The sequence below is a fragment of the Carettochelys insculpta genome, chromosome 7 (genome assembly GCF_033958435.1).
Source record: "Carettochelys insculpta isolate YL-2023 chromosome 7, ASM3395843v1, whole genome shotgun sequence".
Classification (NCBI taxonomy): Eukaryota; Metazoa; Chordata; order Testudines; family Carettochelyidae; genus Carettochelys; species Carettochelys insculpta.
In genome coordinates this window covers 46,946,744-46,964,323 of record NC_134143.1, presented here as the reverse complement: position 1 = coordinate 46,964,323, position 17,580 = coordinate 46,946,744, and the positions used below count along the sequence as shown (strand labels likewise).

The following is a 17,580-nucleotide window of genomic DNA, read 5'->3' as shown; positions in this document are numbered from 1 at the left end:
GAAATTAATTATGGTTTCTCATTGAATCGCGGGAAGATTTCTTGTCAGTGTTTAGTAAGCCATTACAGAACAATGAATTAGGATTTCTCAGTTACTGCTCATGCTAATAAGTAGCATAGAAGTCATTGCACAGGACCTGCATGCAAGTAATTTATTCCCCTATGTAGGGAATATTACAAATGTAGTAAGACTGGAGCTTTAACACATCCTTTGCCTAGATCAACAAAGAAAATGCTTGGTTCCAGAACTCCTTATTAGCAGTGGTCAAACTTGATAGCCACCTAGAGGAAATTTGCTTGTTCTCCTTAAATATGGCTACTGTAATTCATTTTGTTTGAGTGACCTTGTAGTTACTGAAATAGACTTCTTCTGAAATCTGTATTTGTGGAATAAGCTTCAGAAATAATAAATAATTTTTATCTGAAGGAGAATTTTCAAGTACTTTATTTTTGCTGCGTAAACATTTCTCATCTTGATGCGTTTCTTAGTGCTACTTATGTTTGCTGTAGTGATAGTCTGTTGACATTTAAAAATCTCTTGCTATCTCAAAATCTAAAACACAGTGCACCATTTTTCTTTAAATAGACTAGAGACCTACTTTAGACGTGAGATGTTAAACCTGAGCTGCTTTAAAAGGCTAGGACCAGTTTTGTAGTTGACATAAATCAGCGTAGCACATTTTGAGTCAATGCAGTTATTCTCATTTACACCTGCTCAGGATGTACCCTAACAAGATGATGCTTCATTCTTGAAGGAAGCATGTGATCATATCTCTGAAACAATGAACTCACAGAGCTCTTTAAATGGTTAAGAATTTGACAACTGAGAGCTAAATTGTTCTACTAGACTATATCCTCCCTGTGGTTCTAAAGTTTATTTTCTAAATCATAACTGATCTGACAACTGAACATTGCAAAGCATATTTGTATTTATCCTCTCCCTCTTTGCAGATTTTACAAGCCCTCACAGCATTGTGTTTCCAGTCCCTCCTAATGAATATCCATAATCTTGTTAAAGGTAGTATTTATTGGTCACTTCTTCCTTCCATGGCAACACCAGCCTGACATAAGCAATGTATCGCTTCTTGAAATAAACATGTACGCAAGGCAACAAAAGTAGTAATCTCTAATTTAAAAATAAGAGTTTTGACAGATGTAAGAGTATAAGTAAAAGATGTCTGCCTTGGATGAGCAATTATATCCCAGTGTATTGAATAGAAGCATATTTCTAATTCATTTCCTTGTAAATTACATGTAGACTATATTTAATGCGTACTCTGATGTACTCTTGCAAATTAGGCGTTCAGCTGATTCAACATTATTGCAGCACTGAATCATTTAAGTAACACAACAGTATTCCTGTGCACTGTTAGGAAGTGTTTAAGTGCAAGGTACTATCAAATACTGCTTCTACCTTCAAGATTTTCAGACCTGATGAACCCCCAAAACAGACATTGCTATTGTTAATTGTTATTTTGAACAAAATATTAAAATTATGATAGCCTTGTGAATCTTTATTTTCTTACAGATAGTTTGTTAGTGAGTGTGAGTTGATATTCAGTGACCTGGTTCTTTGTTAGGAGATTGGTGGCATGTTTAAAAGTATGTTAAAATTGTAGGCCGTCATTTTAAATTTCAGCATGATTTTTTTTTCTAATCCTATCTCCAGGCAAAAAGGCTCTGTAGGGGAGTATGTGATCTGGACCTAGCAACTGTCTACTGAGTTTGCCAGCTAGGCAGTCTGCCAAGAGTAAGGTGGAATAAGTTGTTCCTCAGTTTTAAGGAGCAGCCTATTTTGTCTCTTTCTATCTTGGGGCTCCTGTGTATTATCACTGTTAATTCCAAAACATAAAGTAACATTATACTTTCTTCAAGCAACAGTGTGTTATGTTTCAATTTACTTTCTCTGTATGCTGTGCTATGAAATTTAACAAGGGTGTGGCTGGAAGAAGGTGCAGTAAATAGCCAATACAGATACAATATGATTATTATTTGTATTATGGTAGTGATTGATACTCCCAGTCTTATATCGGGGCTCACTTGTGGTAGGCAGTTTACTAATAAATTACAAAGAAGTCCCTGCCCCACAATCTGCAGAGCAGAGTAGACTCAGCAACAGGTGGAGGATGCAGGCAACGGAGTCAGAGTGGCTTAGAACAGGGGAGGATGACCACTTAGCTAACTAATGTCGGACAAGTTGGATTGATAGGTATTGCAGCAGACATAAGGCCTTGTCTACATTTACCTTAACTGTTGGTCTATTCAAATGGCCTAGCTGAAGTCAACATTGCTTTTGCTTCTGGTAAGGTTGACAGGGCTGTTCTCCCATTGATGCTGACTGTTCTTCTCATTTTGGTGGAGTACCAGTGTTCATGGGCATGAGCTCGGATATTGATTTATCGCTTCTATGGTAGACATGCTAAAAATCGATTTGATTGATTGCTCCTGCATTGATCCACTGTGTAGTGAAGACAAGACCTAAGTTTTGAGGAGGGACATGGGTCTTGTCCACACTGGCAAGTTACCATGCTGCAACTTTCTTACTTGAGGGGGTGAAAAAAATTCCCCCTCAGTGCAGCAAGTTACAGTGCTCATGGAGGTCGTTTACGTAGAGCACTGGGAGAGCTCTTTTTTTGCTGTGACCACTCTGCCACGGTAAAGCACAGTTGCAGCAGCGTTTTAAATTGCAATGTGTAGACAATGCCTTAAAGAGGCTAAGATGGCAGCTTGATACAGGTTGTTTTTGCATTATAAGTACTGTTTTCTGCACAGGCGTTTGGCAAAATGAGGCTGACATTGAACTCCCTGAAAGTACCGATTAAAAAGAAGATAACTCTACACATGAAGCACATGCACCATATGAACTCCTCTAGATGAGACCTTTTGCTCATGTTATAACACATAGGCTACATCTACACCAGGGGAAAGCTTCGATATGGCCATGCTAGTAGCCAAATTGGAGAACAATAGTGGTGCCGGCTGCGGCACTTTCAAACTGCTGCGTTTTGCTCACACGTGGCTCATCGACACAGGGGTCCTTTTTTGAAAGGACCCTGCAAACATCGAAATCCCCTATTGCTATCAGCTGAACAAACATTTCTAAGAACAAACGTCAGCTGACAGGAATAAGGGGATTTCAGGTCCTCAGGGTGCCAGCCAAGAGAGGTTCAACCTGAAATTCTGGTGGATCAAATATGATGATGCCGTAGTTAACACATATGCCAAACTAAGATTAAAAGGTTGATGCAAAATGAAAATTGCATATGGTAGGAAATTGAGGCATATAACTTGTCCTCTGAGAAGGTCCCTTTGGGCTGTTGGAATGAAGTTAGGATAGTCCGATTTGACTGTTGAGGTTTCCCTTTACATAGTTGGCTTAACACTGTATTTGCTCAGTAGTTAAGTATTGAACTGTTTTGTATCCAAATGTTTTAATCCAACAAGCCATATGGCTTGCTAACTCTGACAGTACTTCTTAATGCTGTAGAATAATAGCAGTTTTCCTTTCTAGGTCCAAATATGGGTTTTAAGTGCTTTGTTGAATGGTGTCCCAAGAGTGCAAATGTAGTGCCTCATTAGTGATCCAGCCTCAATAAGCTTGACTTGGTCAGTTCTGGGGAAAGTATGTATGTATGTATGTGTAGGACAAATTAAATAAAGTCTGTGTACATGGAGGCTGAATCAAAGCCCACTGAAGTCAGCAAGAGTCTTCCCATTAGCCTTAATGGGTTTTGGATCTAGCTAATTCTAAGCAGCAGTGGAAAATGCTTTTGCAGCCAAATCCTGGTTGCTTTTAGTGGAAATACTTGTGTGAGAGAGGCCAATGGTATTTGGTCTTTGATCTGAGCTATAGCAAAGGGTTTGCCTAAACACTGGTAATTGTCAACATGGAAGCATTTATCTATAGAAGAAACATAGCTATTTGACCCAGATGACTTTTTAATACTTTCTTCAGAGAATCAAAAATACTTTTCGGGTGTGTTTTTTATTTGATAACATATAATGATGTTTAATTAGCTGCCATGGTGAATCTACGCCTTTTAATTGCCCTACTTTGCACGTTAGTGTTTCTTTGACAAATATTATCATCTATTTTTAACAACCAACCACTTTCTAAAGTGTCACAAAGCTAGTTTCCAATGCAGTTCCTCCAAGGAGAATGGTCACCATTACATGTCAGTTCCAGTTTTGTTAATGCTGAATCCAACTCTTTTCATGTGCCTAAGGGCTTGTCCTTACACAGACGCATTGTTTTAACTAAAACAATAAGAAGTCCTATGGCACCTAATAGACTAACAGATATTTTGGAGCATCAGCTTTTGTGGGCAAAGACCCACTTCATCAGATGCTAAGCAGGTCTTTGACCACAAAAGCTTATGCTCCAAAATACCTGCTAGTCTGTAAGGTGCCACAGGACTTCTTGTTGTTCTTGAACATACAGACTAACACAGCTACCTCTCTGATACTTGTTTTAACTAAAGGTGTGATATTAAACCAGTTTAGTTAAATCCAAGCAATTTCTTTATGTAGGTCAGGCCTAAATTGAGAATAGTCTCCACTTCTCTAGAGCTCCCTCTAAACCTCTCCATTCCCCTCCTGCACCCCAAACCTTCTCTTGTCAGGTTATATTTAGGTAGCTTGCTCTGTTTGTGTTTGAAATAAGCTAACTGAACATGCTTGTGAGATAATTTGATCAAAGTAAGATGATAAGGTTAGGTACACAAATGTTGAATCCATTTGTTTGCAGGCATGTACCAAGGCAGTATTTAAAAGCAGCAATTTCAGAGTGTAGTTTATGGGGATCTGTTAAGAGTAGCCTGCTGTCAATTCAAATAACTACAAACTGATTTCACAAGCTTTTTATTGCAGCCTTAACTGTGCCTAACAATGGAGCACTGCAGAAAAAAACACAAGCTATACAGAGTTTTATTTTTACTGGGTTTTTTTTAATGGATTGCTAACATTTTAAAAATCCCAGCTTTTAGGTTATTAATATTTTATTTACAATGTGCTGATTGGTCAGCAGCCTTGTTCTTTACTCTGTCAGAGTAAATTGTGCCTTTTTGGAAAACATTTATAACATGTGCCCATGTAATAATAATTTATTAATAAAGTAATTGATAAAATTCATTTTAATGCCTTGTCATTAGAGTTTTGCATTCAGTAGAATGTGAATCATGTAACAGTTTAGTGGATCATAAGAAATTTGTGGCATTTATGTATACGTATCTAAAATTGTATTGTAATCTAATATGGCTAAGGAGTGAAAACACTGTTAATGTATGGAAATCAAGGGCAACAGTTTACGATTAATGGATAATTATTACCTGCGCAATTCTGTTGGCACTTCCTTGTACTAACTTAAGAATTAATAGTAATCATTAAATTACCCTCAAAAGCAGATTAATAGAATAGCCTTTTATTTTTATTATTGTAATTTGTTTTAGTCACTCTCTACTGAGGTTCTTTCCTTTATTTCTACCTACGAGGCAAAAAACTGAGAGACCTGAGTTAATAACTGCTGTAAAATAGTCTGATCCGGTTCCTCAGCACTGCTATGCTATTACTGTCACTACTACTGTTACTAAATTTCTTTGTTAACACATGGAGACCTGATACTTTGCTCATGTGTTGTCTGTGTATCACTGTGTGTCTTGCCCCTTTAGAGCCTGATTCAAACCTCATGTAAGGTAATGGAAATCTTTCAATATTTTTGGGTATTGAGAATTTAAGGATTTCAATGCAGAGACTATCTCATTTTTTGTGTTTTCGCAGTGGTCTGCAATCCATTGAGCTCTTTTAAACTAAGCGTAATTACCACTGGGGCAGGATTCCTTTTAGAAACCTACTTTCTTTTCTTGAAACTCTTTGCTAGGAGAAGATTCTCATTGGGTTGCTGGGGGACTGCTAGCATTAAAGATTGTGGCTTCTGTGGAGAATCCAGAATCACTAGCTTGAAAACAGCAGGGACAAAAGATAACTAAACCTTTTATCCTCCCCCTCCCCTTTTTTTTTATTAACCTCACAATTGGTTGCGTCATATTCTGGGTGGGAAGGCTATGCTTGAAAATGGAGACGTGGGATTGCAGAAGTTTATGCCATGTCTGCATTTATCACTGATAACAGTTTTGAAAGTTACTGTTTCAGATCACCATGCTTGCAGGTATATGAAGGTAATGTCATAACTCTTTATTCAATTTGATCAGAGCTCCTGGGAATCGAGCAGAGGGTTGTTATTTCATGTAATGCAATTTGTTCATTTCTACTCATACCAAAATTTAAGACTGTGTTTCTGCAGACTTTTTACGAACAGGGTATTACCATTATAACAATAGGTGGGAAAAACAGCACTCCGTAGCTAGGTCTACACTAGAGAGTTTTGTCGACAAAATGTGCAGAGCATTTGCACTAAAACTGTTCTCTCAACAGAACTCAGCATTTTGTCAACAGCCTTGTGCCTCTCCCCATGAGGCCAAATATCTTTCTTGACAGAATCTGTTGACAAAAAGGCTGTGTGGATGCTCCAGGGGGCCCTCTGTTGACAGACAGGGCTTTTGGGAACCTGGGCAGCCCTGTCCGCTGTGCTTCTGGTTGGCCATTCTGTCAAGAGAGCAGCCAGGCAGTCCGGCCACACTCTTTTGACAGAGCGGCTCAACCGTGGTCCACTTTTGTGTGTGGGCACTATCTGTTGACAGAAGTTTTGTCAAAAGATATCTTCCAGTAGTGACTTCTGTTGAAAGAGCACTGTAGTGTAGAGTAAATACCTTAAAGCCTACAAGTAAGTACAGTTTTCCCTTTTATCAGCAGTTTATCACTTAGTGGCTACGTCTACACATGAAGCCAACATCGAAATAGCTTATTTCGATGTAGCAACATCGAAATAGGCTATTTCGATGAATAACGTCTACACGTCCTCCAGGGCTGGCAACGTCGATGTTCAACTTCGACATTGCGCGGCACCACATCGAAATAGGCGCTGCGAGGGAACGTCTACACGCCACAGTAGCACACATCGAAATAAGGGTGCCAGGCACAGCTGCAGACAGGGTCACAGGGCGGACTCAACAGCAAGCCACTCCCTTAAAGGGCCCCTCCCAGACACAGTTGCACTAAACAACACAAGATCCACAGAGCCGACAACTGGCTGCAGACCCTGTGCATGCAGCATGGATCCCCAGCTGCCGCAGCAGCAGCCAGAAGCCCTGGGCTAAGGGCTGCTGCCCACGGTGACCATAGAGCCCCGCAGGGGCTGGAGAGAGAGCGTCTCTCAACCCCTCAGCTGATGGCCGCCCTGGCGGACCCCGCTATTTCGAAGTTGCGGGACGCGCAACGACTACACGGTCCCTACTTCGACGTTGAACGTTGAAGTAGGGCGCTATTCCCATCCCCTCATGGGGTTAGCGGCTTCGACGTCTCGCCGCCTAACATCGATGTTAACATCAAAATAGCACTCAACATGTGTAACCGTGACGGGCACTATTTCGAAGTTAGTGCCGCTACTTCGAAGTAGTGTGCATGTGTAGACACAGCTATAGTCCATTACAAGACTATACAACATGTAGGACATGAGGTGAAAAATATTGTATCCAAGCTATAAAGGGAATATAGATAAACAGTATTCTAATTATATTAAGTTTGAATTTCATTGTGCCACCCAATTTAGCCTTCCCCTCCACTCATGAGCAATATTTGAAAAGTATTTTGACAGAACATTGGATTTGTGAGAAAATGCATTTTTTACTAAAACTGTGTGCTTTCTTAGAAAAAAATTAGACTTTTTTTGATGGAAAACAAAACGCTGCAACCCACAAAAGTTTTCAGGTTTTGGCCTCAAATTTTTGGCCAAGCCCACAAACTTTCAGTTCAAGAATGTTTTGATATTTTAATTAATGTTTTTACTTCAGGTCTGTTCAGAATTAAACCTCCTAAGCTTTTGGAGAGCATCAAGGGATCTGTAGTCCAGATGTCCATGTCCCTGTTCTCTGTAGGACTGGTTCCCCAGTCATACTACATCTCACATGATGCACCACCTCCATGTGACTCCCATGATGCACTGTAGGAGGTCAGCAAGAGAGAGGCTGTGATGTACAATGCAGGATGTTGACTAGCCTAGAAGCATAGCCCACTGGGAGAATAGGCAGCCACAGCACCCCCTCCTGGTCACCACCTAGGACTTCTGTGAGGAGAATCCAAGACTGGGGGCTAAGGACACCCTGAGGTGTGTTAAGCTTCTAGAGCCTCCACTGGCTTCAGCCCTGCTTCCTGCCCTTGGCATGTCTGGTACATTTCCTGGACACTGATTATCAGTTTGCTATTCCTTCCATAATGGGGCTCCTCAACTCCAGGACCAGTGGTGCAAGCAGAAACCATTTGTTGCTGGTACTGCACTCATGGAAGGGACACAAAGGTAGGCCTGTCACTTCCTCATAATATCCCCCCCCATACACACACACCTGCCCCCCCATTCTCCCCATCCCCTGTGACACTCCTTTTCACTTGTCTAGAGACTGACAACTAGATTTGTTAAATCATGTTTTGGGCCCTTGGTGTCACCTGTACTTCCAGGTATCACTGAGGTTCCTGCAGCACCCCAAACTGAAAACTTCTTAAATGAAAGAAGGTGAGGAAGGGCAATCACTCCAGTTTCCCTCAACACAATCTCAGTGTTTCCCTTATGCCCAAACTAATCTTCTTCCAGCTTGTCTTTAAGTCTTGCTCTCTGCCAGGCACTAGGAAAGCAAAGATGCTGCACCATCTGGGTTGGGTGGAAAAGAAGAATAAAACTGAGAGTTTGATGTGCATCTTGTTAGAATTACAATCCAGATTGTTTTGTTATTTTCCTCAGTATAACGTACCACAGGGGCAACTGAAATCAGCCTGGTACAGCAAATCAAAATCTCATTCTCTGACCTCTTGGGACTAAATCCCGTTCCCTTTGAAATCAAACGGAGTTTTGCTATTGCGTTCAAAAGCAACATACATTGACATTAGGAGGGGAAAAAATAAAAACACTCAAGCCAGGGTTTATACCAAGAAAGTCAGCAGACATCTGATCTTTTTTCATTGCAAGGGAGAAATTAATGATGCTAGTACATATCTGTATTATTTCTGTACCATATACAACTCATAAATCCATCTTTAAAGGATCATGGAAACATGAAAGCTCCAGATTACTGTAATAACCTCAGTTCATTAGTTAGAATACTCCCATTAGTATATCAAAAATTAAGCAATCTTGTAGCACCTTAAAGACCATTAATATATGTTCATAATATGTTGAAGTAGGAAAGAGGCAAAATAGAGCTGTTTCCAGGCCAGGTCCTTTTAGCTTGTGCCAAGTGCCAAGTAAAGGGAAATCTGTTCTCAGTATAAGTATGACTGTTATTAAAAGGCAAATTTTAAATAGAACTGTATCCTAAACTGCATTATGGTATTGTGCTGAAACATTGAATTTCAATGGGAAATTACCACAAAAGTGGTGCATAGTAATGCAATAGTCCCATTGTCTTCAAAGGGATTGATCCAATGATTAGGGGATTACAGGATTAGAGTCCATGGTTGTAAATGACGAAAGTGACAATGCCTGAGCTGTCAGATCAGAAGGTGTTTCATTGGATTAAAGGTGGCCAGCTATGAGAGCTATTCTCTACATAAAAGAATAAATGGACATAAATCAGACATCAGGAACAGTAATGTACAGAAACCTGTAGGAGAGCACTTCAATCTCCCTAGGCACTCAGTAACAAATTTAAAAACAGCAGTCCTAAAACAAAGAAATTTCAAAAATCAGATGGAGAGAGAAATCTCGGAGCAGCAATTTATTTGCAAATTTGACTCCATCAACCAAGGATTAAACAGACTGGGAGTGGCTGGCCCTTACAAAAGCAGCTTCTCTGCCTGGGTGTTAATATCTCCACATTGGACTCTGACAATGGGCCACATCCTCCTGTCTGATCTGACTTGTTTTTTCCTCTTTTGATACATACTACTGATAATGGGCCGTTTCCACCTTGACTGAAAAGACCTTGTCAGCTCTGGCCCTCCCTTTTACTGGGACCCCACTCTTTAAATACCTCTCTGAAACCCCGCCCCCACTCATGCATCTGATGAAGTAGGTCTTTGCCCATGAATGCTTATGCTCCAAAATATCTGTTAGTCTATAAGGTGCCACAGGACTTCTTATTGTTCAGCTATGGGAGAAGTCTTAGCTCCTGGTGCTGAGATGAGGAGTATATTTTCAGCAAAGATATGTACAGATTCCAGAGGCAGCTGGTTTGAGGTCATCAGTGTCCAGAATTATAATCTTCCCTTGTAGTACTCTGGCTCACAAAGCTACAAAACAAGGCTTTTGTTTTGCTGCTCTAGTCCAGTTAACAAAATGCAAGTTAGGCTGGTTTGGCTGCACGGACAAATTCTTTGTACACTGGGGACAACACCTGATTCCTATCAGACTGCAGAACTGAGCTGACATCAGCGTCTGACCATCCTGTGGTCAGTGCAAGCAGAGGCAGGCATTCCTCTGTAGGTTTGGACATGATGTGATGCAGTGTGAATGTGGATAATTAAGGCCAATGGGGAAAAACCGAATCAAAAACACTGTTTAGATACCTTCCATCTTCTGCACCCTTCTGTCTTGAGGACTCCCAGTCCTTCCTGACCAACATACCAGCGCAATATATGTGCCAATAAATGTAAACACAGCCTTTGTTTGAATTTGTTAGCACATACATTGTACCATTAAACCCATATAAAGAAAGAATGCCCTCCCCAACCCCATTCTGCTCCTTTGAGTGCAGCTCCACTCATATCCCCGCCCCCTTCTGGAAAATCTCTCTGGTACTCTGTACCTCTTAAAGTCTTTGCTGGCACTGTGTACTGGCATGTACACCCTAGTCACACGCTCCTGCCGAAGAGCAGTACTGTTACTCAGTTACCAAAACACCTCTGTTTCCCAGGAATTTACCACAAGGGTGTGAAGCTACTTGTTTAGTTTTAGCTCTGTCAAAGGCAAGCAGCAGTTCTGAAGCAGCTGATACAGAGAGAGAAACATTTTGCTCAGAGTCTAACACCTTTATGCTCTTTGTTGCTTTGTCACATAAAGGACAGCAGAGGACAGAGCCTATAAACCAGGCTGTATAAAACAAGAAACATCTGAAATCCCAGTGTCTTTCACTTTCTATCCCCCCGCCCACCCTTTTTGTAAGGGAGAGCCCTTGGGGAACTATCTAAGTGTGGGAAGGCAGGAAGACTAGGTGTTTCCTCGTCACACTGGCTGTTGCTTGTTTGCTGGCTTTTCTCCCTCTTGGTGCCCCTTCCCAGCTTCTGCAAATTTGCTTTCTCCTGACCCAGACTTCCTCTCTCCGTTTGTCCTCCATCCCCATGTGTTTCTTTATTTTAAACACACATCCTGGTTACCTCACCTCTTTTGTTTTCCTCTCTCTAACTTTCCACAGCGTTTACCTTCCCCTTCCCTTCAGCTAAATTATTTTCTTCTCAGGATGCAAGTCATTCATTGCCCCAAATGTTTGAACCAAAGTACGTTCTGTAAGTCCCAGGCACTTTCTGTTGAATCTCTCTGCTGCCTACACACTACAGAACTTCTCTGCAGATGAGTAGGCACTTGTACAGGGTATAGGCAGTTGTGACACAGCCGATTTTTCATAATACAACTTCATAATATCAGTCAGAATGCATAAATAGTACGTAGTCCCAGTTTCATCACAAGGGACACAAACTAAAACTAACATGAAGCATCATGGCAGTGTACATGAACACAGTTTAATGTCAAACTGGCCCAAATTAAAATGTTTTGATACAGTTTGACATACTGAAAATATTTTAGCTTGGGTCAGCTTGACCTGAAATAATATGTTTTAGTTAGATTTTCCTGATGGAAACTTTCACTTTTCATACAAACACTTCAATTTTCAGGTTGTTGACAAAAAAAAGTAAAAAATTTCCACTGGAGAAAATAAAGAAGTGTTTTCCAACCAGTTTAACTCACAATTGTCAAAAATTTTAAATAAGCAAAAGTAACAGTCTGGAGATTTCATGTGGTTGAAAATTAGTGGATGCCCTTTCAAAGATTTGTCGTTCATTTTAACTGTGCATCTTCCATTGACTTTCACCAGAGGTAAGGTTGTGGCTGGTTGAGTTTATGAATCAGAACCTTCCAAATAGTCAACCAAAAACTTGAATATAAACTACATATAGCTTTTTTTAAATTTAAGAAATTGGTTGTGCTTAAATATTTATTTGTGTTTTTCTGGTCTTGGTTCCAGCTGGGACCAGTAGTGAAAATGTCAAGATCATATAAAAAAGGCTATTTGTATGTTTCCAGCTCAGTTTTGGAGACTAAATGTGTATGCAAAATTTAGATAGAATGAGGTATTAAAGTAAGGCAGTGCACACCACTATGTTCAAAACTCAGGGGAAGATCAGCTGTTGGCAACCAATCAGCTACTCAATGGGCAGCCTCATCAGCTCTTTCCAGGTGCCACAGCCAACCAGCAATCCACATCTGGCCAATCAGCTCTTTGGCCCAAGTCCCTAATTGTCTGTTTGGTTGGAATTCAGCTGTTTTCCCAGTGTGGGGTGGTGGTAGTTCCCTGCCTGGCTGTGACTATCAGCAGGTGTAAGCCCTTTTTCTAGGGAGAGGGAGTCAGGCTGGGGAACACAGGCAGTTTCTCATCTGGCTCCAGGGCCTGGGGGAGACAACTTGGACATATCAGCAACTTCAAGGATTGCTACAGAGTGCAGGGGGGAGCCAGGTTGGTAACTAAACAGATTCAGTGTCTGCAGCCCATCTCTGGCATGAAGACTACAAAATCCTGACTTCCCTCTACCCTGAAACCCATTCTGAAACTATGTCAAGCTATGTCAATAGCCTATGCACTTTCCCACAGTCTATCCCCACAGCCACGTTGGGTTATAGTTAAACTCTTTGGGGACCACATGATATTAAAGTAAACAACACAAGTTAGTTTCCAAATTGCATGACACACACACACTTTACCCAGACAGCATAAGAAGTAGAGCTAGGCAAAAAAAAGCTTCTGAACAGAATCCCCCTTGTACACTCCAAGTTCTTTCCTCAAGACTTCCCTGCACCCATAACTCCTGCACTGTGCTCCCATTCCCTCTCACCCCCACTCCTTTCATTGGGTTCCCTGCACTCCATCCCACACATAATATTTTTTACAGGTACTGTTATATTGCAGCCTCCCGAGCTCCCGGTCCTGAGTGAACCACAGCCCACTTTTAGATCTCTTATCTACATTGAACCTATAAAACACATGGTTCACCGACCAGCTGTGTGTGAACATACAGGCATGCAGAACACAAAAACAAGTCAATAGCACATTTGCATAAACTTAAGAGAAGTGGGGAATGAAAGGCAAAGGAGTTTTTTGGCAGTATGTACTTTCAATGTAATGACCAATCTCATTATAAAGGACTGGTCATGCTTTCAGGGGGTCATGTTTCATATCATAACTGATTCTGAGGGTGATGGTAGCTGAATATATAGGAATTACAAAGCACACATTATCTGGGCTTCTGTATCAGCTGTATGAGACAATAGGTTTACTTGGTACTAAGACTAGAAGTGTTCACAAAGAAGTGTTTATATGGCAAATAGAATTGACCATTATCAACTGAGAGTTCCCCCCTCACTCCCAGATTAAGTCATCATCTAGTGGAATTTCAAGACTAGGATTGGTTGCAATAAACTCCTTTAAAAGATCATTTATATTTGTAACCAAAGATTACGACATGGAAATAAAATATTTTCCTAAAATTTTAAAAACGCCTTTTCCTCCCCAGGAAAATATTGTGTGTAGATTTAGTTTAGCTCTATGAACATTCAGCTTGTGTCTTAATGATTCTAACTATACTGTACTCCTTGATTTTAATGCAATTCTAGCATAAAGGTGTTTGGTGCAGTGAAGTCTATATTAAATCAGTGAATATTTCTTATGAACATGAAAGGAGTTAAGCTCATGAGTCCACTGATCTGGTTTTCATTTGGAACTCTTGGAAGAAGAAACATTCACGTTATAAAATATGGACCAAATACACAATGAAGTCGAATGCTATAGCACGCTGCAGTAGGTTTGAGTTTTGAGCCAATAAACAATTTTATAACTCTTGAGTTATGAAATGACTGCTCTCATGATATGATGCCTCACATTAGCCTACAGAGAATTATTTTGTTTGCAAAAACCTGTTTTTTTTTAACTCTCTTTTTAGATCAGCAAGTTGGAACGAGAGAAAAATCAGGAAGTTAAACAAATCAAAGAGCACGAGCAGCATAAAAGCATAGTGTTGGTCACAGAACTGAAGGCCAAGCTTCATGAAGAGAAAATGAAGGAGCTCCAGGCTGTTCGAGAAGCACTTTTGAGACAGCACGAAGCTGAGCTTCTTAGAGTCATAAAGATTAAAGATAATGAAAACCAGAGATTACAAGGCCTTCTTAATGCTGTGCGAGATGGGGCTCCTGATAAGGTTAAAACAGTGCTTTTCACAGAAGCAAAAGAAGAGGCAAGAAAAGGGTTTGAAACAGAGAAAATAAAAATGCAGCAAGAAATTTCTGAACTTAAGGGAGCTAAGAGACAAGTGGAGGAAGCCTTAACTATGGTCATTCAAGCTGACAAAATGAAAGCAGCAGAGATAAGGAGTGTGTATCACTTACACCAAGAGGAAATCAGCAGGATCAAGAGGGAGTGTGAAAGGGAAATTCGCAGACTGGTATGTGTTGATGTAAATGTAGCTGGGTTTTGTTTTGTTTACTCCAGCCCAGAGCTCTTTTTTCATGATTCACATATACATGCCTGGGCAATCAAACTTTCAGATGCTTATTCAAACAGGATCTCTGACTTCTCTGAGGTTCACTTATCACAAAGATAATGTCTAAAATGAGGTTTTCTAAATAAATATGCTGAATTCTATCATGTTTTACAGTATTCTTTCTACCACTAAGGTGAGTACTACGCAAATTTGTCAACTGCTTGAAAACACATTCTTTTAATAAGAAAGGTAGAGTAAATCCTGTAAGATGTTTTTCATCTCCCAGAAATTTAGTTCAAAACTTTTCCTTGTTTTGCTGCAGCGTCATGTGTTGAAATTATAATTTCTGTTTCAGAAGAAAAGCAGCTCCATCTCACTGGTGAGCAGTATGTGGTGGCTTTGAAAACAGTAAGCTTCACAAAGCTGTGAACAGAAATGGGCTGAAATCCTAATACCATCTGTCTAAATTCCGCCCCTGTTATCTTTCAGTTTGGTGTAGATTTAACTACTCTGTAACTTCAGAATGGATAATGGGTGCAGACAAGACAAGGGAAAAGTGTTACGGAAATTTCCCTGCACCAGTCCATATTGCAAATCTTCTCCACAATGTAGTTCTCTTATCTGCTAAGTAAGTTTCTGTTCTATTGAATGTTCTGCTTGTCTTCCCCACACAAAACTCCCACTTAAACAAATGGGATTTCTGTCCATGGAGCAGAGGCTATTATTATAATTTACGTAGCCTCTAGAGCCCATATACAGCTGGAGGTCCCATTTTGCTGGATATGGTGCACACATGTGCAATATCCACAGTGCAGGTTGTTTTCAGAAGCAAACAATTTGCTTTAATTATTATGTACTCTGTTTCTTTTAACTGCTGTTCCTCAGAAAAACTTTTTTGAATCCCTTTATTATGTCATTAATGTTGGGTGGAACATAATTATTGCAGTTGATTAACTCAGAGAAAGGTATAGAGGCCTAGAATATTTTAGTGGGAAAATGTTAATCCCAAGTAGGAAAGTATATATCTTTCTCCTCAAACTTTGGAAGTATGTTTCTAAAATACCGTTTTTAATACTGCTGCAGCATGTTACTTTCCATGAAAGAAAATATGAGTTGAGGCCAAACTGATCTCCAAAGCAGTTTGTGGAAACAGAATGCTAACTACTGAGGAAAAGTACAGGTCCATGGGAATTATAGACAGTACCTTTCAATTTATAAATTGCTAATAGCTCATTGGTGATTTGGTAAAAAAAAAAATAAGGATTTTTGTACTCCTTTTGAAGGACTAACAGTTATCCCATTAAACTTCAGATTTGGTTGAAAAATAAAAAAACAGTCAGAGTAGTTTCCATATAAGGATAAGGTTAGGTCGGTATCAATCCTTCTGAGGATCTCTTTGTGTTGGTAGATATAACCTGTTGAAGTCCGCCTGTGGGTGGTTACATAGACACAAGGGCTGTGTCTATATTACCACCTTCCTTCAAAGGAAGGACGGTAATTAGGGTGTTGGGAGTTTATTAATGAAGTGCTGCGGTGCATATGCAGCACTTCATTAAGCAAATTCCTCCCCCGTCCCCGTCCTCTGCGGCAACTCCAAAGTTTTAAACTTCAAATTACTGGCATGCGTCTAGCTGCGGCTCACCCACCGGTACTTCGAAGTGCCGGGGCAACTTCAAAGTCCCCTTGCTCCTCAAAATATTAAAATGTTTAAAACTTTGGAGTTGTCATGGGGAGGAATTTGCTTAATGAAGTGCTGCCTATGCATGGCAGCACTTCATTAGTAAACTCCCAACACCCTGATTACCATCTTTCCTTCGAAGGAAGGTGGTAGTGTAGACAAGCCCAACATGGAACATTGTAACAGCAGATAATTTTTCCATCTTGTACAACATGGAGTTTAAGTAGCTTGTTATCAGTGGGGCTGACTGCCATTGTAGGCCCTAGGGAAAGGTGTGTATGTGTTGTGGTGGGGCAGCTCCACACCCCAGAAGGGGTGGAGCAGAAGGGGCAGGGCGGAGGTTAGTCAGTCCTTAGCATCAGCCAGAGTGTGGCATGCTTCCTCCTCCCAGCCCTTAGAACTGCGTGGAGCAACACTCTCGCTACGTCTACACTAGCCAAAAACTTCGAAATGGCCACGCAAATGGCCATTTCAAAGTTCACTAATGAAGCTCTGAAATACATATTCAGTGCCTTGTTAGCATGTGGGCGGCCGTGGCACTTCGAAATTGACGCAGCTCGCTGCCACTTGGCTCGTCCAGACAGGGCTCCTTTTCGAAAGGACCCCAACTACTTCCAAGTCCCCTTATTCCTGTGAGCAGATGGGCTGATCATTGGATTTGTTCAGTCATTTAAAAATATAAATTTTGAAATGAAAGTCAAATATTTTTATGTAATTAATGCATTTCGCCCAACCTGGTGAGTTTAGTGTGTCCTCAATCAGTCTTGTGTGTTTATTTATTTGCTATATGTTGATAATGACCCCGTTTCAGCAAAGCAATTAAGCATACAGTTAGATCTGGACATTTGTCTAAGCCCCATTGAAATCAATTCTTAAAATTAAGCATAAAACTAAGATTTTGCTGCATTGTGACCAATATGCTTGGCTGTATATAAAGCATAAAAAGGGCATATTCCTTGCCATGACAAGCTTGTAGGAAGACGTTAGTGGGACTTTGAATGGACTTGTCATTCCTTCTGTAACACTGACAGACGCAGGTTGCTGGCACCAGGGAATGAACTGCAGTCTTACAAGCTAAAGCCTTGTGCTCTACCACATGAGCTAAAGGCCAGTTGG

General features: G+C 40.5%; 1 protein-coding gene across 1 annotated transcript in view; it reads left to right on the top strand.

The window, feature by feature from the left end:
- Positions 1 to 17,580, top strand: part of JAKMIP3 (Janus kinase and microtubule interacting protein 3) — a 103,637-nt gene that overhangs the window by 6,081 nt on the left and 79,976 nt on the right. Inside the window, exon 2 of the mRNA XM_074999585.1 lies at positions 14,250 to 14,747. Within this exon, the coding sequence (XP_074855686.1) occupies positions 14,250 to 14,747 (498 nt within the window). The remainder of the gene's footprint in view (positions 1 to 14,249; positions 14,748 to 17,580) is intronic.